Here is a 27,355-nt window from a genome sequence, read left to right as displayed (position 1 = left end):
GAGCTTTTCCCTGAATGATTCTCTCTGGCACTTATGAAATAAAATTATCAGAATTTATCATTCCATATATACAGATATAAAAACAACAAAATATTGTGCATTGAATACCCATTCCCCAGATAAAGAACCCTACCTGGGGAGATCTGAATAAAGTCAAGCATTCAGCTAATAATATTGTTATCAGTGTTAATTTATTAGTTTTGACAAATTACAGTAATGCAAGACAATAATATTGGGGGAATTGGGTAGAGTGTTTATGGGAATTCTTTGAATTTTCTGTAAATCTAATATTATTCCATAATAAAAATTTATTTAAGTAAACCCTATTCACAAAGTCTTTTGAACATTTTTCCTTTTGTGCAGCATTTGTTCAAACCTCACCAGTTGAACTCAGGCACTTCTTTTTCCTCTTTTCCCTACAGGAGCACCACAGTTCAGCACCTGCTTGTTAGGGGCTACAATGGTAGCCAGGTGACTGCTACCTTCTGGCTGGAGGTTTAGAGAATGCAGGAAAATGAGGCTAAGATGACCGGAATGACAGCAGCCAAGCAGGTTATTTTATTTTATTTTTTTATTTTATTTTATTTTATTTTATTTTATTTTTCCTGGCTTCTCACCCCAGGGTCTGCTCCTTTCCAGTTCACTTCCCAGTGTTTGGGGTGTCCATGGGCTTAGAATCTCCTCCTTTCTGTTCCCTCACAGGCCACTGTGGCTCCATCCTATGTTGCTCAGTACCCTTTCCCCCAGTGGGACCAACTAGAATGGTGACTTGGGCCTATCTATCCCACAGCTATAAAAGTTTGAGTCCTTACCATCTTTGAAGTTTTGCAACATGTTTGCATGGGTGTGTAGGGCCTTTCGTCCCCCTTGGGTCAGGGAAATCTCAGACCCAACCCAAATACTTAAAGCAACTGAGATCAGAGTTCAGGGGAAGAAATGATCGAGGGATATGGATAAAGTATCTCCATGCCAGTAAGTAAGACACATTTACTTTCAAATCCTAGTAGTGCAGCCACTGCTCATGGCTCAGCCAAATAAACAGCTGATGTTTAGGTCTACCCAAAGGCCTGTAACAGCTTTGGGGAATCTTTAATCCTTCTATCTGGAGTAGAGAGCAAAAACTGAAGTGCCGTTTGGGAAGCCTGTTTCAATTCTATCTCCCAATACTCAGTTTTCTATCACTTCCCAATCTTATACATAATGAGCAACATAATGGAGGGATATTTATTTGATCAATTGACCATACATTTTGAGCAACATGCCAGCTACCAATTCCTATGGACTTTCCTCAAGTCCTATTAATCTTCCTTCAGGATGCTTGACTTTCTCTACAAAAGGCCATGTCTTTGGGCAATGTCCCATCCTTGTTACCAAAGTTGTTGGAAGCTAAGAATTTAGCCTGCCACTTGTTGCACTTGCACAAGGCCTGAGACTGTTTTAGAGGCACAGCAGAGTAGCAATAACCAAAAGGAACATCACAGCACTGGCTCCCCATGCTTCAGTCCCCTCACAGAGGTAAGTTTAGAGCCAGACTCACATGTGCATTCAGTCGGGTACACTACAGGAGAGGAATCCTCAAATCTGGAAACTTTGATACTATAAATTCTGATCCCTGTGAGTGATCTGTCTGTCTACTTTTCTGGGAAGAAAAATAGACCTTATCTATCCTTGCACTGGAATGTAAGCAAATATCTCTGGGGAGCAGCTCTATCTTTAAACAAATCTTCCCTCTGGCCAAGGGGCATTACATTATTTCTAAATTCCAAAGCTTCTCGCCATGGCCTTGTCTTGAGTGAGGTGAGCCGGGCATCTACAGCCTGAAATTTAAGAAGGTCCTCACCCACCTGCAGGGCTCTGAAACCAAGTGGCTTCTCAAACTTTGCACCCTAGGTGCTTGCTCACCTGACACTAGTCCAGGCTCTGCTGTTTGCTGATCAAACATGCTCTTTACTCAGAAGACAAGACCTAGACCATGCAGTAGTGCAAGAAATGTAGAAATAATTTTTTCTGACACCCACTGCCAAGATCAAGTTTACAAAGGTGCAAATATTGTTATGTCTTCTATAATATAGCATCTCTTATGGTCTGTGGCAATGACAAGAAATTACCTGTATGTGCCTGTCTGATCATCCATATTGTCAATCTAGAGTTGCCTGCACCCATCATATTTCTGCTATGGAAGGAGTATTGGATTTGCTATTTGGAGAGGGGATGTTGCAGTTACCTCTTTCGGGACAATTCTGTGTAACTCTGCCTTTACACATTAGTTAGCTGTTGTAAGTTTGGAAGAGACTTCTCACAAAATTTAGCTGCCTGTAGAGACAATGGGGACCAGTCATCAACCTAATCTTCCCATTTAGTATTTAGAATTAGAGATGATTTATTCTGAGGATCCATACCTAGCAGGAATTTGTCAAGCTTCTGCTGACTTCTCCATAAACTGTCACAGCTCTTCATTAGAATAGCCCCTGGTTCCAAGGTCACCTGGCCACTGCCCATTATTACCTATATAATCCTTTGGGCAGTCAGTGGTCATAAGTGAGTCACTTTGAGGTTAAGCATAAACTCTTCCCAGGCGATCAAGGAAGTATGGTAACTAGAAAAACTTCTTTTCTCTTTCAATATTCTGGTTTTCTCCTTCAGAAGTCTGGTTTTCACCAGGGCTACTAATTACAGGTAGGGAATAGTATTTTTGGTTAACTTTCCTTCTTCTTGGCTATGCAATTATCTGGTTTCTAAATCGACTTCCTCCAAAATCTATTGTTAAGATTGCTGCAAAGCTTTAACCATTTTATAGCAAGGATGCAGAGGTTTTCATCCCAGCATTAAATTCTTACTATATTTTCTCATTTTTTTTCTTTTCATTTTCTAAAAGTACCTTCATGGTTATGATTTATGGATCTGAAAGACAATGCTGCCATCAGTCTGTGTTAACACACAGGATTTAACTGTCAAAGCACATTCGTGCAAATCATCCAACCCAGCCGACACAAATTTTACTGATGATTAAAAGGAGACAAGAAAAAAACATATGTAGCATTTCTTTCTGGAAGGAACTAAATGTATCAGAAGTAGCTTTCAAAACTGCTTCTTTTTCTTGCATTAAAATCTCTTTTGAATTTAGATTAAGAGATGAGTCCAAAGAAGTGAGTGAGACAGGAGAACTGTGGCATCATGGAACACACTTTATAAAGGATTGCAAAGAAAGTCAGTAATCTTATTTTATAAGGGTTATATTATTTTTCTGGTTTAAATCCATGTTTATCATTTAGCAAAAATGCCAGAATAAATTATGAGAATATCCCATATCATGATAGAAGAGAAGAAGAGAAGCAAAATATAAAATCATTATGGAATGACATAAAATACTCGGAAACTCATGCTGAGAGCTTCAGAGAGACAATAGCACATGCCTGAGCTTTCAAACAAGGTCTCTATTCCTAAGAGGAGACTGCCAAGAACAAGCTACCTACAAGATTACGGGGACTTAGAAATTCAGAGGACCCAATGAACAGAAGAAATACAGCTTTAAGGATTTCTTTTACTCTAAATTTTAAAAAAGCCTTAGGCTGGCAGGTTGTACAATTCAGAGATGAGGAAGGCAGCTGGTCCGTGTGAGGTCTTATATCAAAAATTTGTTCTATTTTTTCAGTGGTAACCACCATTACTGACTCTATGCTTCTTACTCTGATATCTTCCTAAAGCAGGGTTTTTCAATCTTGGCACCATTGACATTTTGTGCAGCGAGCTCTTTGTTGCCGAGGGCTGTCCTGTGCATTGTAGGATGTTTAGATACCAGATAAAACACAGGGTGTCAGTTCAGATTGAACTTCAGATAAGCAACAAATAGTTGTCATTGTCTATCCAATTTTCAAGGTCTTTAGGTCTAAAATTGGTCCTCAATAGCATACTTATATTTTGGTGTACTTATATTATTCTAATTACAAGACATACTTATAGAAAAAATTATTCTTTCTTGTTTTTTATCTGAAATTCAGATTTAACTGGGCCTCCGGTATTTTTATTTGCTAAATCTGGTAACCCTATGCTAGATGTCAGTAGTATCTCCCCAATTTGACAACCAAAATTGTCTCCAAACATTATTAAATATCCCCTAGGGGGCAAAATCGCCCTGTGTTGAGAACCACTGTCCTGAGGGATTATGTCCTTTACACATGGGAATCTTATGGTCTAGTCTCTAGATATTTTATTTATACTCACCCATTTTAAATCTCTCTTTTAGGCCTGAAATATCCAGGTAATTTTTCTAGGCTTTATCTTTCATTCTACTGATTACTATATGACTTTTTAATTGCTTTCTGCAATGTTGAAAATTTGTCTTTTGACTTCATTGCTGAGAATAATACTATATCCTTGCAATATCTTCTTTCCTTTCTCAGAGAAAATATAATTATTATCCAAATTCTGCTCATTATTTCATTTAAAAAATTTATTGTTTCTCTTAAATTTACCATTGTTTACTTTTTCTGTGACCTAATTTTTTTTACATGCTTCCTAGTTGTATTTTTTAAGAAGAGTCAGTCTTATTAAATTTAATTTTGTAATCTGAGTTGTTGTTCCTGATTTGCTTTTCCTTTGACACATTTAATTTTCTTTGTTTCTTTATGCAGTTACTTTCCTCAAATGTATTTGTTACTATGATTTCTTAGAATCCTACTGATTTTCTGATACATACTCTTGCCTTTCTTATACAGCTAATCAATAGAGTAAAATTTAATTTTTTCCTCCAAAGATTCAGATTTTAGAGTCTAAGTCTGCTGGTTGTTACACTTTTTGATGATGAAAGTTGCTTAGCGCTTTTTACTGAAAATATTTGTAGAACAGGGCTTGTATTTGGAAATAACTCAATGATACGTGCCTTTCAATTTGATACTATTTTTATATCCTCAAATTAATTTTTCTATACTGTAGATTCTATTGACTATTTTCATCTGGGTTTTCCTTCCTAGTTTTAAATAGTCAGCATTTTTAGGATAGGAACTAAACTTGTACATGTTTCTACATATTAATCTTTTCAATATACAGTAGGTACAAGTAAGTGTATATTGCAGCCCTTCATGCATTTCTATTCTATTATTATGTTTATGCAACATATTCATAAAATTAAAAAATGGAGAAGTCTATGATATCTTTCATAGTGCCTAATATAAAATGCGTTATTGGTATAATTTTACCATTAAATACATAATCTCTCTATGTAGCACAAAGTAGCAATCTTTCCTTTTAATTTAAACCAGCAAGTATTCTCCATAATGCTGAATACATCATAAAGCACAATGAGAGAAAAGGTATGTGAAAGGGCCAGATGCGGAGTCCCTTTTCTTCTTCCTTTTTTTTTCTTCTTCAGAACATCATCACTCAAGTCAGGCGTGTTTTTAAGGCTGAGAGATTATCTCCTCTCTGACACGCTGCAGCCTCCTCAGGACACAAAGGGAAGCCTGCTTCAGTTTGCTGTCCCATACAATCAAAAGAAACGGATGACCAGACGGATGGACAAATATCAGTATGTTAGAAAAACCTTTTGCCACAACGTTGTCTAGAATAGAATAGGTCAGCACTAGCAAGATGCTGCTGAAATAATGTATACAAATGACAATTAGAAATGAAATGATAACTTTCATAGCTCTGGCGTGGGCCTCTGAGCTAGAATTCCTAGAATACATGCCCTGTAGCTTCATATATCTGATGTGGCTCCATAAGAAGAGGAGTAAGAGGAGGAAGGAGGCCAGCGACACCACAAAGGGGGCGATGTACACCATTTGAAGGAGAATCTGAGAAGTTAAGAAATCATGTAAAGTCTCCATAGAGTTAAATGTCAAGTTTCTTTCCATTTTTGCCCATTCTTGGACCAGTTTATTAGTTATTATTTCCTTCACAGCGAGACTTACACAGAAAAAGAGCATTGCAGCTAGTATAACTAAGAGAAGCACCTTGCGAATTCTCCGTTTTATCCAGAGGAACATGGGATCGGAGAAGTTGGCTATCATGAAGAAATAGAAGACACTCAGGCAGGTGGCACAGGCTGTGCAAAAGTAGTTGGATCCTGTCCAGAGGATGTCAAAGCTTCTCACTAGATTCTCAGAGTAAAGTATTTTCTCATAGGCTACATTTAAAGATATAGCTAAAATTGTTACCCACAGAAAACATATCCGGGAGGTGGCCAAGCCAATGAGAATAAAATCAATAAGGGAGACTTTCCCATTCCTGATCCAGTCAATGCTGTTTACCAACACAATGAATCCATTTCCAAAAATCCCCATTATGAATTCTACGACAGAAATGATCATGAACAAGATCTCCAGTGTGTTTGACATGTCTGTTCATAGGGAGTCTCTTCCTTCAATACAGCATTGACTGATTCTAGCTGCACTGTTATAGATTTATGTATCCAAAGCTGTGATGTCCAATGAGCATCTTTTCTCCATTTTGTTGATGGCCACTGGTGGAGTCTGGAAATCCCCAAGGTGGGCTCCAAAATTAGGTCCCAATTAAATTGCAAAATCTACACCTATTTTTCTCAAGGATATCAGCTAGTGAATTTTAACACAAATAATATATTCCCTGCTGCTATTGGCATTTGGTTATATTTTACATGTAAAGCTTTGCATTGGATAAGAATTTGAGTCTCCATTTGTTAACATGCAAAATTGAGATAGGTTTTATTTTGTAGTTTTACAATGTCATCCTTTCCTTAAAGTATATTCATTTGGATGATGTATCCATTTGATTCATTCATCATTCTGGAGCAAGGAACTGTAAGCCTCAATCTAGAAATGCAACATATATCTAGAGTTTATGATCAGCATATTTCTTCATTACCAACCTCATCGAAGAAGATTATTTCTCAAATACTTAAAGTTTAAGAAAACAGAGAAACTCTGCTCTCTGATATAATATCAAAATCTTTTAGAGTCTATGGAAGTTCTAAAACATGCCACAAATTCTTCGGCATTCATTCTATTGACATCTGGAATTTGTGTACCCTCTCCTTGAATCTAGGATGGTTTCTGACTAAAGTAACTCACTAAAAATGGCAGAGAGGATGCTATAGGAGTTCTGAAGCCATGCAGTTTTGTTCTTAATCACTGGAACATTTACTCTTGGAGCCCTAAACCACATGTAAGTAGTCCAACTATTTTCAGGCCACAATGCCCAAACCTCATGGAGACGCCACAGGTAGGTCCTCTGGTCAACAGTTCCTTCTGAGCCCAGCTTTAAAGTATTTTTACCCCAAGTATCAAATCTACAAGCCAAGAAGACTTTATATTTGCACTGTCCAATATGATAGCTACTAGCCACATGTCACATACAACTTTTAAAATTAAGATTAATTAAAATTAAATAAGATTAAAAGTATAGTTTCTCAATGTCACCAGCCACATTACAGGTGTTCAGTAGCCACGTGTAGCTATCAGCTACTGTACAGTGAGCATTGCCATCATTGCTGAACGATCTATTTCTTAGCTCTGCTGTAGATAGGTTCAGCCCGCAGTCCTGTGAATTCCCCTCACTTATTCAAATCTTTCTGGCTAAAGCCCCAGATAGTGTGGAACAAAAAGAAGCCATCTCTGCTATGTCCTTTCCAAAGTTCTGACCTATAGAATCTACAAGCATAAAAAATGGTTGTTGTTTTACACCATGAAGTTTTGGAATGATTTTATTATGCAACAATAGATTATCAGAATAGAATTATTTGTCACATGAATGGTAATAATATTTTGTTATTTCAAATTTTCATCTCCTGCTGTCTCTCTTCTACTCCCAGTAGAGATATGCATGGCATGTTTGTTTTCCTCACAGAGTTTAAGTGAGACTTGGGTCCATTTTTCAAAACTTTCCCATACATTGAGCTGAACTTATTTAATCTTAATTCTGATGATGGCAAACCAGGGAAGCTCAATTAGTCACGTTCTTTGTGTAATGCAACTTCTGCCTTTCCCGCCCAAAGTAGTTAGTCTAAAATTCAGTGATACTCAAAAAGCAATGAGAGACATAATGTGGGCCTAACAGAGTTAAAGAAGTAAATGAGTTGGATAACCCACCAAGAGATAGATACATCCTAGGGAATTCATAAAGAAAAGTCCATGACCCAAACAAAGATTAATTGTAATAGGCAAATGAAAAATGTAAACACAACTAAAACTGAAATATATGGAGAAAAATCCAGAAAAATAATAATATGCTGGAAAAGGATCGTTTTATTTACTCAGGCAACAAATACTTATTGCATATCTTCTTTGTGTCAGCTCTCTAGGAAGTGGGATACAGCAATGAACAAAACTATTTCTTTAAATGCCTTTAAGAAGCTTACATTCTAGTAGGAGAAGATGGACTCTAAACAAATAAGTAGAAATACAGTGTACTGACATAAATGTAGTGTCTAAGAAGCTGCAAATGTAAGTAGAGAAGGAAAATCGAAAGTGTGTGAGGAGAGAGTTTGGAATTTTAAATAAGGTGATGAGGGAAGGCCTCTCTGAGAAGGTGCTGTTTGAGGAAAGACGTAAAATAGGTAAAGGAATGACCCACGTTTTGTCTGGATAGAGTGCCTTCCAAACAGAGGGAATAGCAGCGTGAGTGTGCTGACATTGGAGCTGCCTAGCGTGTCTGAGGAAGAACAAGGAAACCAGTGCAGTTGGTGCAGAGAGTGGGACAGGTATGAGAGCAGCCACGTGGGCTGTGCCCAGCAAAGCCTCCAAGGCCTTGCAAACCCACCTTCGCACCAGTGTGCCCAGGAGGCAGCACATAAAGTGAAAAGATATTATTTTGGAGTTTTAAATTTTAATGTCTGCCTTGTTGAGTTTCAGACTTGCATGGTACCTGTTGCCCCTTTTTTGGGCTGATTTCTCCTTTTTGAAATGAGAATGTTTATCCAGTGCCTGTACAACCATTGTATCTTGGAAGTAAATAACTTGTTTTTTGTTTCACAGGCTCATAGCTATAAGGAACTTTCCTTGAGTCTCAGAAGAGACTTTGGGCTTTTGAATCAATTCTGGAATAAGTTAACACTTTTGGGGCTACTGGGAAGGGATAATTGTATTTTGCAAAGTGAGAAAAACATGAGATTTGGGGGGCCAGGGTCAGAATGCTACGGTCCGGATGTGGTTTGTTTTTCCCCACCAAATCTTATTTTTAAATTTAATCCCCAACACAGTGTGGCAGTGTTGGAAAGTGGGGCCTAGCGGGAGGTGTCTGGGTCATGAGGGGGATCCCCTCATGAGTGGCTTGCTGCTGTTCTTGAGGTAGTGAGTTTTTGCTCTCCTAAGACTGAATTGGTTCTGAGATGGGAGGAGGAATGAATTTATTCCCAAGAGAGTAGGTTGTTACAAAGCCAGGGTATCCCTTTGGTTTGGTCCCTCTTCACACATGGCCACTCCCCCTTTGACTTCCTCTGCCATATTTTGACTCAGCACAGATGTCCTTAGCAGGAACTGAACAGATGCCGGTGCTGTGCTTCTTGTACAGCCTGCAGAACTATGAGCAAAATAACCCTCTTTTCTTACAAATGACCCAGCCTCAGGTATTCCTCTATGGCAACACAAAATGGACTAAGACATTGGGGAATATTATTTACAAGGTTATTTCAATGAATTAGACAGCTTAGATAAAATGGACAAAATCCTTGAAAGATAAATATTACTGAATCAGGAGCAAAAAGAAACATAAAAATCTTAATAACTTTATAACTATTTTTTAAAAATTGCAAATTCTTCATTAAAAACCTTCCCACGAAGCAAGGAATGACCTAAATGATGAATTCTATCAAATATTTAAGAGGAAAATACCAATCTTACACCAATCTTTCAGAAAAGAGAAGAAAAGGGGAACTCCCCCTCAAATTTATTTTATGAAAGTAGAAATATCCTGAGAGCAAAATCAGATGAAAACATTATAGGAAATTAAAAGTATGGACCAATACTCCTCAGGAATGAGGGCCAAATAGAGTTTATCCTAGCAATGTAATGCTGGTGGATATTGAAAATGGAATTAGTATAATCATAATATTCACAGAATGAGGTGAGAAAATTATATTATCATTCCAATAGATGCATAAAAATCATCTGACAAAACTCAGCACCCATTCAAAATAAAAGCTTTCAGCAAACTAGGAGTACAAGGAAGCTTCCTCACACTGATAAAGGACATTTATGAAAAACCTACAGACAACATCATGCTGATGGTGAAAAACTAGATGCTTTACCTAAGATGGGGGACTCATCACTTACATTCAACATTGTCTTGGAGGGTCCAGCCAGTGGAATAATGCAAAAAAATGAAATAAAAGCTATAAAGATGGCAAAGGGGAAAACAAAACTCTTTTATCTACACAAAGCATTATCACATACATAGAAAACCTCAAATAATCTACAAAACATGTTACTAGAACTAAAAAGTGAATTTAACAAGTTCACAGTACATAAAGTTAATATTACACAAAAGTTCATTGTATTTCTATATATTAGCAACAAACAATTAGAAGGCAAGAGCAATGTATGTAACCTTAACATTTGTACCCCCATATTATGTTGAAATAAAAAAAAGAAGTTGGAATACAAAAATACCTGCTATTTTCAATAGCCACAGAAATAAAAAACTTAGGGATAAATTTAATAAACTATGTCCAAAAATTATGCATTGAAAACAACAATGGACTAAAACCAATTAAAAGGTTTACCATGCTCATGTACTGGAAAATGCAATGTTGTTAAGGTGTCAATTATTCCAAACATGAATCTATATATTCAGTACCATTTCAATCAGTATTTCATAAAGCTCTATTGAAGAAATTGATAAACTAAATCTAAAATGTATATGCAAGAGCAAAGGAGCTAGAAAAACTGAAACAATTTTGAAAAAGAACAATGTTGGAGGACTTACTATTACATTTTAAGATGTAGTATTGAACTGTAGGTATTAAGAAAGTATTTTATTGACTTAAGGATAGAACAGAAAACACAGGCCAGAAAGAGACCCCCATACATATGATCAACTGGTTTTCAACAAAATGCCAAGTTGACACAATGGGAGAAGATAATCTTTTTTTAACAAATGGTACTGAAATAAATGATTTCTGTATTTTAAAAATGAATTCCAGTTCTAACCATATACTGCAGATATAATTTAATTTGAAATGGGTCATATACTTAAACAAAACCTGAAAACATAAAACTTCTAAAAGAAACTGTAAGAGATAATCTTCATAATATTGCAGTATGTAGGACTTCTTAAACAGAACACAAAAAGCACCAGCTTAAAAGAAAATGATTATTAGACTTTATTAAAAAATTTTTAAATGTATTCCCTTTGAAAGGTGCCATAAAGAAAATGAAATGACAAGCCAATAGCTGGGAGAGAATATTTACAAAACAAACATGTCTGATAAAGAAACTATGTCTAGACTGTATAAAGAACTTTTACAACTCAATGATAAAAAGATAAAACAATGAACCAAATTAAATAATGGGCAAAATGTTTAAAATCGCACTTCATAAAATAAGTTCAGTGAATGACCAAACACCCATAAAAAACTCTCAATATCATTAGTCATCAGAAAAATATGAATTAAAACCACAATGAGAAGCCATTACACACTAGACTAGAATGACAAAAATAAAAAAAAAAAAAAAAAACAGAACAGAGCACTAACTATTAGCCAGGATGTGGAGAAACCCAAATCCTCACACATTGCTGGCTAAAATATAAAATGATACAACCACTTTGGAGAACATTTGGCCATTTTTTAAAAAGTTAAGCATATATTTACCATATGATTTGACATACTCCTAGGTATTTACTCAAGAATAATGGAATCATATATTCAGAAAAAGACACAGATATGAATGTTGATGTCAATTTTATTTATAATAATCAATAATTAAGAACCATTCAAATGATTAACAGGTAAAAGAATTTTTTTAAAAAGATGTATATCCAGCTCTGTTTAGGAATACTATTCAAGAATACTACTCAGGAACAAACATCTGATCTTTACAACAAAATAGATGAACCTCAAAAGCATGCTGAGTTAAAGAAGCCTTACCTATCTATAACAGTACATACTCTATGACTATATATTTATGAAATTCTAGAAACCAAAGAACTCTGTTACATTAATAGTTACCAAAAGTAGATAAGTAGTTCCCTGGCAGATTGGACTGCAAAGGACACTGATGTTGTAGTCACACAAGAAGTCACACATTGCCAAACTCTAACTGAAAAGTGCACTAAAAATGTTGCATTTTGTTATATATACTTCAATAATGTATAGTTCAATATATATATAGTATAGTATATATTGTATACTTCAATAATGTTTATTTCAAAAGCATCAAGTCAAATATGCAGGTATACAAATGTATAATATAATTACTGAAAAAGAAGGTCATTGTTTTATGTGGCAGTTATTCATATTACACTTATTAATCTGAATTTCCCATTCCATCAGTACTAGTAATAGTTGCAAGTCCAAATTTTCTGCATACTCTGTTCCAAATAGCTAGTTGTCTTCAATTCACCAATTAAATAGAAGTACCTAAAACACCCATACTCAGTAAGTTATTTAGAATTGAAGGGCCATTGTTAGCCAAAAGGTTGGGGGTTGCATAATTAATATCTGAAGGTATCGTGGTACACATTTTTAGATTACAATGGAATTTATTAATGATTTCTCCAAATAAGTTTCAAATTCTTGATAATACAAAAATACACATCATAAATATGTAATATTCTTAGGTAAGAAGCTATTATAGGTATTCACTTGAAAATTTTACAATTATCTTCACAATGGAAGAAACTGGGAGAAATATAAAATATCTTTAAACTTCTCATAGACTGCTGTTTTTATCTAGAATGTACATACAATAGTCTATGGTTGGAATGACTTATGGTATTACGAGTTTTTCATCTTATAGCCCACACCTTAGCTGCCACCCCAAGACAGGCCTGCCTTAACTTAGAGTTTCCCAGAATCAGGACAAAGGAGTGGATTGAAGGATAGACGATTCCAATAGTCTGACAGAGCATGTGGACCAGTTTGGCCTGATTCGTCACAGAAAGCCATGATATGAGAAATGACAGAAAGGAAGTAGCATAGAGTAGGAGGAACAAGATCACAGTTTTCAAGGCATTTATGTGGGCCCTGGTCCTGGGTTCTCTGTGTCCTTTGAAAGAGAGCTGCATCTTCTGGAGATGTTTCCACAGGGAGAAAATTAACAGCAGAAAAGCGATCAGGGCCACAGTAAATGGTATTAGAGTGAACACAGTCATAGTGAATCTAACCAGCAGTGTAAATGTTACAAAGTCACTCGTGTTGAAATTCCAAGTTGTGTTCCTTTCATATTTATCTACCCAGTCCTTAATATGCATGTTCATTTGTATCAGATTTAAAATCAAGAAAATTAAGCTTCCTAGCAGTATCATCAGAATCACATTTTTTACTCTCCACTGCAGATAGAGAAAAGTGGGGCTGGAGAAGGTGGCTATTTTGAGCAAATAAAAGACGCTGAGGATTGTAGCAAGCCAGAGACTGAAGTGATTGGAAACTACCCAGGTAAAAATAACCAGTCTTAATTCTGTTGCAGCCACAACTAAGGCTGGACGATACAGAGTTGCAAACCAATTTATTAACATTTCCCAGATCAGACCAATTCTGGAGATTGCCAAGATAATGAGGATTTTATCGACTAAGGACAACTTTCTTTTGTTGACCCAGTCAATGCAGTTTATCAGTACTATGAATCCATTGCTCAAATTCCCAAGCATGAACTCTGCGATTATTATGAGATTGAAGATGTGCTGCAGTGTAATTTCCATATCAGAGCAGAGAAAGCTCAAAATCTGACACTGCTGCTGGTTATTTGCTGTTGTAAAATGCTATGTATATCCTTGAATGTACAGTGACAGTCTTCTTCAACCTTCTCCTCCTTCTGCTCCTTCTGCTCCTTCTTTAATTGTTGGCCCAATGTCAAGTTCGAAATCTCCAAGGTTTGTTAATCAGTATGCTGCATATAGCTGTTCCTGTGAAGTCTTTATTTTTCTTTAATTTCTTTGCTGAGCCCTAGTTAAGATATGTATGTCCTCACCACAGGCAGAAATAAATAGTCCATAGATGATTATGAAGCAAAGCTGAGCTCACATTTGCAACCATGCAAATAAGGATATATTCTCTTTCGTTGTTTTGTGCTTTTTCCCTCGTCTCTCCTGCAAAAAAATTGGTTCCACCAGCTTGAGTTCTGAGTTACAAAGTTTGTAAAAATATGATTCATAAATATGAAGCTGAATGAAGCATTGCCACTGAGGACTTATAAAACACGCAAAGACAGATCTATATCATTTCAAAAGAGTCCTCAGTTTCCAGTCCACCTTGAGGACTAATAAAACGCGCAAAGACAGATCTATGTCATTTCAAAAGAGTCCTCAGTTTCCAGTCCACCTGTGAGCGGAGGGAAGCGTCTGCAAAGCTCGCCTCTCTCCTGCCCGGCCTCTGCCCGGCGCCGCAGCGCCGCGTCTCCCCCGTGGGCACCGGATGCTGCAGCCTGTGTCCACCTCCCCTCCATATTTCCTCTCCAAACTTCAAAGTGCACAAAAAATCAATTTTAAAAGATCAGCAACAGCTACCAAAGAAAGCAGTTCTACCTGATGTCATGGATTTCAAACCTGACAGGCGAGCAAAGAAACAGACGGCGGCAGCCCTCCCTTCCCCGGGGACAGTCCCGCCTTGTTCCTGGGGCTGGACTCCACAGCCCCGTGGGGCCTCAGACTGCAGATAGCCCCCAGCTCTGGGTACACGATGTTCTTGCTACACATGCAATCCTGTGACAAAGTTTAATTTACAAATTAGGCTCAGTAAAAGATTATTAATAACTAATAATAAAATGGAGCAATTATTAATATAACACATACAGTAATAAAAGTTATGTGAATGTGGTCTCTCTCTCTTTCAATGTCTTACTGTATCATACTCACCTATTTTCAAACCGTGGTTGACCTCAGGTAACTGAAACCACAGAAGGCAGAAGTGGATAAGGTGGAACTACTGTATTCTTTGTGAAGCAGCAACTGCTCCTCATCCCACCTCACCCGCTCAATACAAAGGAGAGCGAATTAGCAAAATTCTAAAACAGTGAAGACTCAAGAAAAATTGTCTAATTCAATGTTAATGTAAATAAAATACTCTTTTAACCTTGATTATAGCCTAATAAATAGCTATTTTGTTGGATAAAGAAAAAAGCTGTTTTTATTTAAGAAATATATAGTTTATGAATTACAAACGTGTGTATTTTATTACTAATGCAAACTTTGCTGGGTTGTCTATAGAACAGATACTCACAAAATAATTTAATTGTGTCATCATTGATTTGCAAATTTTAGTTATAAAATAACCACATAGATATTTTTTATTCTGCTGCTGTGATATATTTATCAAGGTAGAATAGGACATATTTCCTTTAATAGTTTGTTAGCTTTAGTTATTTACAACCATTAAATATTTAGATATGTGCCATGTGGGCTTCCATTTGTACTCTTGACACAGGCCTGATGAAAGCCTCTATACCTTTTCACTTTAAGAGTAAATTAAGGATAGTGTTCCTATCTGTTCAGAAAAAAGACTTTGAGAATGTTGGCCACAACTTGTTAATAGCTACAATTTGCATACATAGGTAATCTGACTTATAGGACAATACTTGCATATTAAAAAGAATACCATAGTCCTTTAGAATTTGTAACATAATATATGAGAGAGAGGTAGAGAATGGGTAGCAGAGTTGTGATTTTAAGCTGCATGTCGGTGGTATGTTTCCATAAGAGAAAATATTAAAAAGACAAATTAGATTTAAAAAAAGTGATCTCCCACTTCTATGGGAGAAAGAGGATAGATGCCAGGGAAAAATCACAGAAAGACTTTTTCAGAAGTCTGAACTGGAAAGGAAAAGGGGACAACAGGTAAAGAGAGAAGACTATAAAAGGTGTGACTATGTAAACTATTTTCCTTGGATTGTGGAATCATATGAAATATGGTTTTAATGTTTTCCTTCCCTTACTCTCATTCATTTCAGATATCCTATCAGTGTTTGGTGCTAAGATTTTGCTAGACTCATAATGTTTGTTGACAAATGTTCTTTTTCTGTTTTTCTTTCTTTTTATTCCATATTATGGTTATATGTAACAAATGTATAGAACATTTTATGAAGTCTAAATGCTTTATTATTAAGTTCACACTAATGTAAACACCTCCCGTGTCAAGAAAGGGAACTTTGTAAAATCTAAAACACTTTGCACTTTTCTAATCATAACCTCTCTGTTTGTTCCGGAAGTAATACCTACCCTGCAATTGAAATCATTGTCTTGTTTTACTTTATTTTTTTTTTTATATTTGAATATGCATCCCTAAACATTAGCTTAGTTTTGCCTGGTTTTGAAATGCATATGAATGTAATAACACTGTGCATATTCTTTTTGCATTCAACTAATTTTGACCAATATTATATTTTTAAAATTAATTACATTGCATATAGAGATAGATTATTCATTTTATTGCTGAATATTATTAATTGAATAAGTATTCATGATTTATCTATTCTAATGGAAACACATATTTGGATTGTATTGAGTTTGGAAACTATTATGATCATGATGCTATGAACATTCTTTAACATGTAACTTATTCTTAAGCACATAAGCACACATTTCTATGATCTTGATCTAGAACTGTGCTTTTGCCTATTTCTCCTTATCTTGTTTTTGATATAGCTTTATAGATATTTGTCAATTTCAGCAAATAAAATTTTTATGTACCTTTGGTTATTCTATTATATACTTAATATCCACAGAATATCTCCTTTCAATTCTTCATATTGTTATTTGCTTTTTTCCACAATTTATCTCACTAGAAGCTTATCAATTTTGTCAGTCTATTCAAATAACCAAATCTGCCTTGATTGATCTTATCAAATGTATTACCATTCATTAATTTCTTATCTTATATATACTGTTTACTTATTTTTACTTCCTTTGAGTATGTTTGCTTTTTTTTGGTAAATTTTCTGAAATGGACACTTAGAACATCAATTTTCATTCTTTCTCTTTTTCTAACATATTTCTTCTAAAGGTATTTCTCTAAGAATCTGTAACAATTTCTTATAAGGTTTTATTCTATTTCATTATACTTAAATTTAAATATTTTCTAATTTTATTGTGATGTTTCTTCAACTGTGGACTATTTTTAAATATCTAAGTTTTCATTCACATAGACAAGGTCAAGAAAGTGTCTGTCAGCCTGAATTCCTATGTGACTACTGTGAGTACTAGACATGTAACAGAAACTAGAAACAAACAACAAAAACTTTTCCTACGTGAAGTCCCTGAGATTTGGCAGTCTTGTTCACTAAGCATAGCCTAAGATATCTGTCCTCTTGAAATGGGGTGCTGATAAAATAAAATACCTAATATATGTGACATTGGCCTGATATTTGCTTCATTGGCAATGAGTGGCTACAAAAACATTATCGGTTACTAAAAAGCAAGTTACAAAGTATCAAAACACTTGGCAAACTGCCACCTATGATCACCTGGAAGGTAGATCATACAGCTGATGATTTTGTAACTTTAGGAAAAGAAAATTACAATTGAATAATATTAATAGTGCATTTGACAACATATTTTTAATTGGTGTCTGAAAATAATTGCTTACCGTCAAACTAAATAGCAAATAGAGAGGGAGACTCTCTAAAAAAAAGTGACATTTATTTGTGACTAACACTGCAATGGGAATACATGTGCCATAGTAAACTATGTGTGTATCCAGAGAGATAAAGAAAGAGTTTTTAAAGAAAAAGTGAGGGGGATTACATAATTGTTTTGAGATGATTACTCTTGACTACAAGAATCACTAACAAGGGTGGTGTCAGCCCAAGGTTGGACAAGCAGTTGCTGGGCAGATGTCCTTGCAGAAGTATTTTTGTTATAAAGGCTGCAGGTGGCCTTTGTGCAATGTTGTGGTTTTTGTAGTTTTCTGTGTTAGCTCTTGTGATCGGTCATAAGTGCAGGAGAACCCCTCCTTCATGGCCTTCCCAGGCTGCATGTCAGGATTTTAGCACAAGCGACTCCATTTTGATTCTGACAACTTTTACAATACTTTGCAAGCAGGAACAAGAATTACCAGAGTCTAGATACTTGGGATCTTGCGTGATTTGGTGTTGTTTCTCAACACCAAATAGTGATTGAGTTTTAAAGCCTGGATATAACTAAACTTCAGGCTAAGATTATCTCAAGGGTATGGTTGTTAAAACTTCTGATTGTATTTCATATACAGATAAAGGCCAAACTAACAGTTATTATCCTTTCAGTTTGGTGAAGTGACTCAAGGCACAGAGGTTAAATATCTGATTTTCCTGATATAGCCTCAGAATGCTCAAATCAACTGATATTAGGTGAGAAAGCTGAGAAAGGTGCAGGGTGAAAAAGCAATGAAATATAGCAAATACAAGGATGACTAGGAAAGAACTACGAGTCATTCCCTGGCATGTAAAGTTGACTGGAATACAATAAATAAAAAACTGAGTTTTTGAAAGGTTATACTTCTGAAAGAACTGCTAGCCAAAACTAAGATGCATGTGTCAAAGTAAATTAAAAGGGAGACCAGGCTTGAAGAATTCCTGAGCAGACAAAGCCAGTTAGGCTTCATAAGTGACCTTAACTTTGCTTTATTTACAAGCATAAGCAAAACTTAACTTAAGCTGTTTCTTATAAATACCTATTTTAAAGAAAACCAGAACTTAAGCTCAGCCAATCAGAGGCAGCCAACAAAGTTGTCTTTCCAACAGGGTAGACAAAATAAGGCATCTGTATAACTGTACTTGCTTTATTTCTGTGTATCTCCTATAAATCCTCCCCTTTGCATTCCCTCGGCTAAGCTCCTGAACCACTTCTTGTTTGGAACTGCCCAATTTATGAATCATCATTTGCTCAAATAAACTTTTTAAAATAAAAATTTAGCGTGCCTCAGTTTACCTTTTAATACATGTTGAGCTAAAACCCCATTCTAGAGATATGGTTTAATATATTATGAAGATAATAAGGAGACCACAGAAGATATGAGACTCTTTTGAAGATGACACTTTTTTTCCTAGTTCTAAAGGTACATCTTTTATTTATATAACAGTTACTTTGTTCTTCCCTCTCAGGACATCTTCAACTATATCTGGCCCTAAAAGAAACCTGCCATGGCTACAGGATCCTAGAAAGATAAGTGCCAACTACATAACACTTATGTTAGCTGTGAGAAGTGTTCGTGGGAGAAAAGAGCCATCACCAAGAAAGAGAAAAACCGAGGCATGTGACAAACCTAACAAATGTGTGAAGGCACCAGTCAGATATCTGAGTAAACTATCATTTACCATTTTACCAGTTCTATAAAGACCTTAAAAGAACTCCCATAGCAATGGATTAGTGTCACCATCCAGAAACGCATTTGGGAGATAAACTGGGGATAATGACTGAGGTGATGGAAGTAGATGCCCTGTTCTTTCCTCAGCCAAGGCAGTGGTGAATCCCACAGTCAGTACTACCATGAAAACATCCTCCTCTGTACTAGGCTTCTCTTCAGATAGTAAATCCAAGATTTTTATCATAATTTCTCATTTTTAATTCCAGGACTGATATTATAATTAAGGAATTAATAATTTTTATTGTTTTAGTACTTCTCTGTTACTATTTCTTCTAATGCCATTAAGAAATCAGTTCTACTGCACGGCAGGGCCAAATTGGTCTTTATGAAATCATAACTATCATTATTCAAATGATTTAGCTAGCAATTTGCATACTAACACATATTGTCTTTCTTATATAAGAGCCACAGGTGATAATTTTCCATATTCAAAATAGTACCCAAAAATGAAGTCCAGTGTTCTCAGATACAAATATGGACAGTTTTTCTTTCACTGTTTTCACTGTTTGGTTCACCCTTAAATGCAACTTATGAACACATTTCAGTCCTCAATTAGGAGACTAGCAGGAGATTGAAGAATGAAACTGACAGATTTCTCAATTAAGAGATGGCAATTAAGACAGCATCACCGTCACTATCAGAATCATCATTTGTTAGATTTCAAATCATTTGCTAGCAGGAATGAACTCAAAATCAGCACTTTGGATTCAAAATAAGACCCCTTATACCATTAGTCATAAATGCTTATGTAGCAATTAATTTTTAATTCTCACAGAGGTACTATATTCATACTCAGAAACCATATTGATAGGCTAAAAGACAAAAATAAATACCATGAATATTTATTCCAGTGTTTCGGGCCATTTTAATATATTTTATTCCATCTAAACAAAGCTTAAATGCATGTTCATATGAGTGTGTGTACACAAACACCCACAGATATGCTATAAAGCCTATAAAAACCTTATCATTCCATATCAATAAATCATAAACATTAAGGTATGTAAGGTTCTTTTATGAGGGGAAAAAGTTTCTATGTGTCCATGCCCTGGGGCTTTGTGGAAGGCCAAACTTAGGAGTGATGACGTGGAGAGTCTGGTGGAAGAAATTTCTAAGCAGCAAAGTGATCAAGAAATGACTTGGTTACTTTTAACAGCTTTTGCCCAGTTATTTATTATAGCAAAGGAAATACCTAAAAGCCAAATTTATAATTAAAAGGGAAGAAGAGTGTAAAAACTTGGAAAATTCACCATCTGGCTGTGTGGAATAGAAAGAAAGAACATTTTCAGGAGAGGCCTCCTAGCATGCAAAGACAGACCTTTTGATAAAGAGATTAGCAGGATAAAAGGGAGCCGGGTGCTAACAGTCAGAACAATGGGGAAAAGGCCTGGAAGGCCTTTCCAACCTCTTCAAGGTTGCCCCTCCCAAAGCAGGCCCACACACATGTCCTCCTAATTTCCTGTATTTCATTGAGAACCTCATGGCCACAGAAATGACAGACTCATTTTAACTTCGTTTCCTAAAATCAGGATGAATGAGTGGCTTGAAGGATAGATGATTCTAACACCCAAGTGAAGCATGAGGACTGACTTGTTCTACAGTCCGTTAGGTTCCCAAGTTGATATGATGAGAGTCAGAATGGAAATGGCAAATAGCTGGAGAAGGAGATGATAGTTTGCACGGCTTTTATGTGGACCTTGGTGCTGGGACCTTGCAATCCTTTGCCATAAATCTGCATCTTCTTGAGATGTTCGCGTAGGGAACAGATTAACAGCAGAAACCTATCACGGACATTGTAAAGCAAATAAAATTTTCTAGGGTAAATACAGTCCTATTTGAAAGGTGTACAGTGCTCCTCAATTTGATCTTCTAAGTCACGTTTCCTTCATATTCTTTTTTCTGCATACTCTCATCCATATTTACCACAGCAAGATGACAAGCCAAAAAGACCAAAGTCCACAACAGCATCGTGACAACTACACTATTAACTCTCCTTTTTAGGTAAAGTAAAATAATGTTGGAGAAATTGGCAATCTTGAGCAAATAAAGTACACTAAGGCTAATTGCAAGATAGATGCTTAAATAGTTGGTTACTACCCAAGTGATATAAGTAATAATTCTTACTTCTAGACTATCTAATGCTGGTTAAACACAGTTGAATACCAATTTAATAATATTACTAAGAGAAAACCAAATATGGAGACCACCAGAGCAATGAGAATTTGATTAGCTCAGAAGATCTTTTGTCTCTTGACCCAGTAATGAAGTTCACCAGTGCTATGAAGCCACTGGGAAATGTCCAAGAACGAATTTTGCATTACCTCAGTGGAATTGTTGCTCAGTAGTAAACTTATTGTGTCTGGAAGCAAAAAAAAAGACAAACCTGTTATCACTGGTTGTGATTCCTTAATATAATGACCTTAAGTTCTACTGGCACCTGGTTTTCATTGTGCAGTAAAGTTTTTGTTTTCTTTTAAATTCTATCTCAAGCAGGAAAGCACCAGAGTATACTATTAGCTACATTCAATGCTATCTTTATGGAAAACATTCTTATTCCCAAAACAGCTCAAAATAATTCCTATTCATATACTTTATGTCCTTTCCATAGACTGGAATCTTTCATAGCGATGTTGGAGTGAAAGCTAAATTCTCATTTGTTAGCATGCAAATAAAGGCATATTCTCTTTCATTGTTTTGCAGTTTTTTGCCCTGTCTAACCTCTACATAATTTGGGTTCATGAAGTTTAGATGTTAGCCATTAAAATTTTTAAACTTAATACATAGAATGTGTAGGAAATGGCTAAATTGGTAGATAGAGATTAGTCATCTGGAGATGACCTTAATGGCTCATTGCCATTAAGGGTTTATTTTAACAAAAGCATTAGATCCATGTAGAAACACTTAAAAGGAACTTACCTATAGGTTTTCAAATGTTTCCAATCAAAAATTTCACAGTTTCCCTGGGAACCCCCATGAAAACTAACACTCCCTCACATTGAAAGCTGATAACTACTCCTTATATTTATCTTTATTGTTTACAAGCTCATAGACACACACCAACACACACATACATTTTATGTGACCACCCATACATTTTATGTAGTTTACAGGAAATTCTAAGGAGGTATAAGACATAAATTATTTTCTCGTAATTTCCAAAATAAACAACATGAGTCTCAGAGGGCTCATTTAGACTTCAATTCTTTTCTTTCACACCCAGATTTTTAGTCCATTATTAATATTTATTAAGCATGTCTCTAATGCTTAGATATTTTACAATTATTTCTCTGCTGAGTCTATTTAATATTTAACTATCATTTATTTAATTAAAAAATTCAGTAACTTTATAGATATAAATATTTCATTGCACTTTTGATTGGAATTGGACACAAGTATTTGGATGCAATTGCTATTCTATCTACCCAAGAACATAGAATATGGATATATTCATTCAGATCTTCTTTTATATTCTTCACTACAATTTAATAAACACTTCAATAGAGTATGATGTATGAGACTTATTTCCAGGTGCCTTCAATCAAGTTTTGTTGCTACTGTGAAAAGTTTAGTTTTAAATGTCATATTTTAATTAGTTATTACTGGTAAATGGATACATTAATATCTTATTTGGTAATATTTCTAAATTTACTTATTCTATTTGATAAGACTACTAATTATTTCTTTGTGTATTACTTTGGATAATCCATAGGAAAACACATTGTCTGTAGGAAAAACAAATCTTCGTCACCTTCATTCAAATTCTCATAAGTTATCTCTTTATATTTTCTTATTGCATTGGCTACCACCTCTAATATGAAAGGACTTCAAAAAGTTCATTGAAATATGGAATTAAAAGATAAAAATTTTAAAAATGTAAACTTTATTTTTCAACATAGGCTCCATGAAGATCAAGACAGTTTTATAAGTGATGATATCATGCATTTAGCACATTTCTAAAGAATTGAGTGTCCTGGGAATTTAAACAAGTCAATGCAATATTTTTCACATTATTAACTGAAAAAAAATGACCCCTATAAAGATTATTTAAGATTTAGAATCAAAAAGAAGTCTAAAGGAGCCACATCAGGACTGTAATGTAGATGCCTAATAATTTTCCATCGCAGCTCTCACAAAATTCTCCTTGTTTGATGAGAGGAATGAGTAGGAATATTGCTGTGATGGAAAAGGACTCTCTGGTGAAGTATTCCTGGATGTTTTTCTGACAAAGCTTTGGCTAACTTTCTGAAAACATTCGCATAATAGCAGCTATTATTGTTCTTTGGCCCTTCAAAAGTCAACAGCAAAATACCTTTAGCATCCAAAAACATTGTCACCATGACCTTTGCTCTTGACTGGTCCACTTCTATCTCTTGGTAGCCATTGCTTTGGTTGTGCTTTGTCTTCAGGATCATACTGATGAAGCCATGTTTTATCTCCTGTTACAGTTCTTTGATGTTAATCACACTTGTTTAAAATTTCCACTGAAAACTCTGCTTTTGTCTACAGCTGATCTGGGCACAAAAGTCTTGACACTTGTTGAGTAGAAAGTTTGCTTAACTTTAATTTTTCAGTTATAATTGTGTAAGCTGAACTAATTGAGATGCCTATGATGCTGGCTATTTTTGTGCTATTAATCACAGGTCTTCAATAAGGATATGAACAAGATTGATTTTTTTCTCTCAAAAATTGATGTGGATGATCTTCTGCTACAGGCTTCATCTTCAACATTTTCTCATCCTTTCTTCAAATGAGTTTACAATTGTAAACTCCTGATATCTTTGGGGCATTGTCCTCATAAACTTTTCATAAAACATCAGTGATTTCAGCATTCTTCCACTGAAACTTTACCATAAATTTCCTGGGTTTTCTTGTTTCAATTTTAGCAGAAATTCACATTGCTTTAATGGGGGCTCTTTTCAAACTGCTGTCTTATCCTTCTTACTACCTCAAACTACATCCTGTTCAGATATGTTGTAACAAATTAGTACAAGTTTATTTTGGTGCAAAAAAATTGAAGTCTGTGCATAGTTTTTTCATAATATGCATCTTCATGATCTTTTTGAAAGCTTTTCTTAATCATGGCACTAATATAAAATATTCTTCACTATACCTTTAAGCATAATGTTCCTGCATTTTAGTATACATCTTTTTGTGGGTTATTATAATATCCTTCCACATATATTTGGTCTAGTGAAAAATTTGATCAAATAATATTTTAACATCTATCAATAGGGTTCACTCAGGAGAAGACCACATAGAAATTTGATCAGGAAAAGTTTAGCATAAATAATTATTAACTATATTAGAGAACTGGAGTGATAGGGGATTGATTAGAAAGAAGTAAAGATGATGCTACAGAAAATAAAAACAGCAAATATTAAAAACAGCCATTATCCACAGGGCTAAGATAGATATGGCACTCAAAAAAGAACCTAGAGAGAGAGAGAGAGAGACCATCCAGAGCTAAGAACAAGACCTTGGTGAAGACAATGTAGCCATGGCTCACTGAGCTGAGCCACCAGAAATTACTAGAAATTCACTGTCTAGACCTTGCCAGAAAGCTACCTCTAAGGTGTTGGAAAAGCCATTCACTAAGGAAATTCTTGCCAGTGGTATTTTGCTGTAAAACTATCCAAGAGACATGCTGGGAAAAGCTACTAACCACTGGGTACTGCTGACCACCATCCATCTCAGGAGCCTGGTACCTGAGAAAGTGCCCATGCTACCAAGCCAAGATATAAAAGATGTCTGATTTATTTAAAAAGTGTATTTATATATTTATTTTTACTATGTACTAGTATTATGTTTATAATATTGTCTATTAATATATCTGCTTTTGTCTGTTTATTGATTTTTTTACAAAGAATCCTTTAGTCTGCCCTTATCTGTACTTTATTTTAGTTTTCTATGTCATCAATTTCTTCCTTATTATAGGCAAATTATAAAATAGTTAAAAATAAAAGCTTGGAAACCAAATTACTTATGCTAACATTTCAATTCTTCCCATTTCCTAGCTGTGTAACCTTGTGCAAGGTACTTAACTTCTTTTATTCTTCAGTTTCCTTATGTATTAAATATAGTATGATTGTTTTCAGGCCTAATCATGATAATAGATGTAGAAAACTGATGTATAGCTGTCTGTATATAATAAACTAAGTTAATACTAACATTATTATTACCATTATTTTGTTTCTAACTTCATTCTACTTTTTTAAGATGACTTTGTCATTCATTTCTATCTTCTTGAGTTAAATATTGGCCCATTCATCTTTTAACTTTTTTTAAAATAAATACATTGATAGATATGAATTTTTCAGCTTTGGCTGAAATTTTCAAACTTCAATTTAGGTAGCACTTTTGTTATTATTCAGTTTTAAATTTGTGGCTTTTTAAAAAAAGATTTTATAGCTATGACTGAATTAGAGAGTAATTTACTTTCCCAATTTGTGGCATATTATTAATCTTATTTCATTAAAGTATTATATTATGGTAATCTGAGAATATATTTTGTGTAATAGCCATTCTTTGACATTTAGTGAGAATTTTTTGGCTTATTACATGGTCTGTGTTTGAAAAAGTTAAATGTTTCACTCAAATAATTGTGTGTTCTCGATTAGTGAAGCAGTCTATATTTATCTACTAAATGAAACTTATTAGTTGCTATTCACATCCTTTTCATAATTACTAATTTTGCTTGATCTGTCAGCTTGTGAAATACTTGAATTTTTATTGTACATTGATTCAACATTTTGTCCAGTTTTAAAATTGTGATTTATTTATTTTGGTACTATATTTTTAAAAGCATTCATGGCCCCAATTATTGTGTCTTATTTATTGTTGTTTTATTAACTTAAATATCTGTCTTTACTGATATTTCACCTTAAAAAACATTTCATTTGATATTGATATTGCTCCATCAGCTTTTGTTTGGTTGATATATTAGTTCAAGGTTTAGCTCCATATTACAAAGCTAAAGAAATGAGTACAAACATACTAGTGATTTAATTAGGTGGAAGTTTATCTATCTCTCATCTAACAAAAGGATCCAAAGTTTGGATGCCAAAATGCACATGATAAGACTGGGGGCCTGGCATGAATGAGGAAGGGAAGAATGAATGTTGGAAAGCCCCTAGCAGTCCTTTGACCATTTGTATTCTTACATCTTTATCCACATATTTTCTACCATTTTTTATTTATTTCTTTTAGATGTGACTCTTGTATATAAGATATAATACACAAAATTAAAATATATAAAATTTATAAATGTATAAAACATGTAAAATACATAAAATTTTATATTAATGTTATATATACATATATATTTACTAATCTAAAATTTGAGTTTCTGCCCTTTAATGATTAACTTAATTCATGTAGCAATTTTGGATAACTCTGAACTCATTTCTAATGTCCTACTTGTGGTTTTCATCATGCTTTTTCCTTCCTAATTGTCTTTGTCTGCTTTGTCTTCAATTGATGGAATTGTTGCTATTGCTTTTTTCCAAGCCATCTATTTAGGTATTTACTTACTTTTTCTACTTTTTTATTGCATAGCACACATTTGTTGATATATATAACATGTTTCTTTTTAAAATCATGTTTAAATTAAATCACTGTCTTCTTTCAATCCAGGCAAACTTCTTGACATGTTTTAATATTTCTTTGCACTATCAATCCCTTCCAATATGTGCTATGCAGATTTTTTGTTTTATTAACCATCTTTATTGAAGTATAACTGTGCAATTTTTGTAAAATAAAATTTAGCAATTTTGAGTATGCAGTTTATATATTGAATTATAACACCAGCTTGCTTTAAACTATAAAATATCAATTTTATTGCAACTTACATGCAGCCAATGCTTACTTATTTTGTCATCATATTTAACATTTTAT

The 27,355-nt window shown here is 34.7% G+C and overlaps 1 protein-coding gene and 1 pseudogene across 1 annotated transcript; both read right to left on the bottom strand.

Moving 5' to 3' along the window:
- Positions 1-12,918: 12,918 nt before the first annotated feature.
- LOC105862746 (taste receptor type 2 member 13) lies at positions 12,919-13,830 on the bottom strand. The gene has a single exon (XM_012749247.3). The coding sequence runs from the start codon at positions 13,828-13,830 to the stop codon at positions 12,919-12,921; it is 912 nt and encodes a 303-aa protein (XP_012604701.3).
- Positions 13,831-21,057: 7,227 nt separating this feature from the next.
- On the bottom strand, positions 21,058-25,183 carry LOC105862747 (taste receptor type 2 member 50-like; annotated as a pseudogene).
- Between the last annotated feature and the right edge of the window lie 2,172 nt (positions 25,184-27,355).

This window comes from Microcebus murinus, chromosome 10 (genome assembly GCF_040939455.1).
Source record: "Microcebus murinus isolate Inina chromosome 10, M.murinus_Inina_mat1.0, whole genome shotgun sequence".
Lineage (NCBI taxonomy): Eukaryota > Metazoa > Chordata > Mammalia > Primates > Cheirogaleidae > Microcebus > Microcebus murinus.
Note: the sequence above shows the minus strand (reverse complement) of the source record. Positions and strands in the feature narration are given on the sequence as shown.

Coding starts and splice junctions, on each gene's coding strand:
- LOC105862746 (XM_012749247.3), bottom strand. CDS start 13,830: ATGGAAATTACACTGCAGCACATCTTCAATCTCATAATAATCGCAGAG.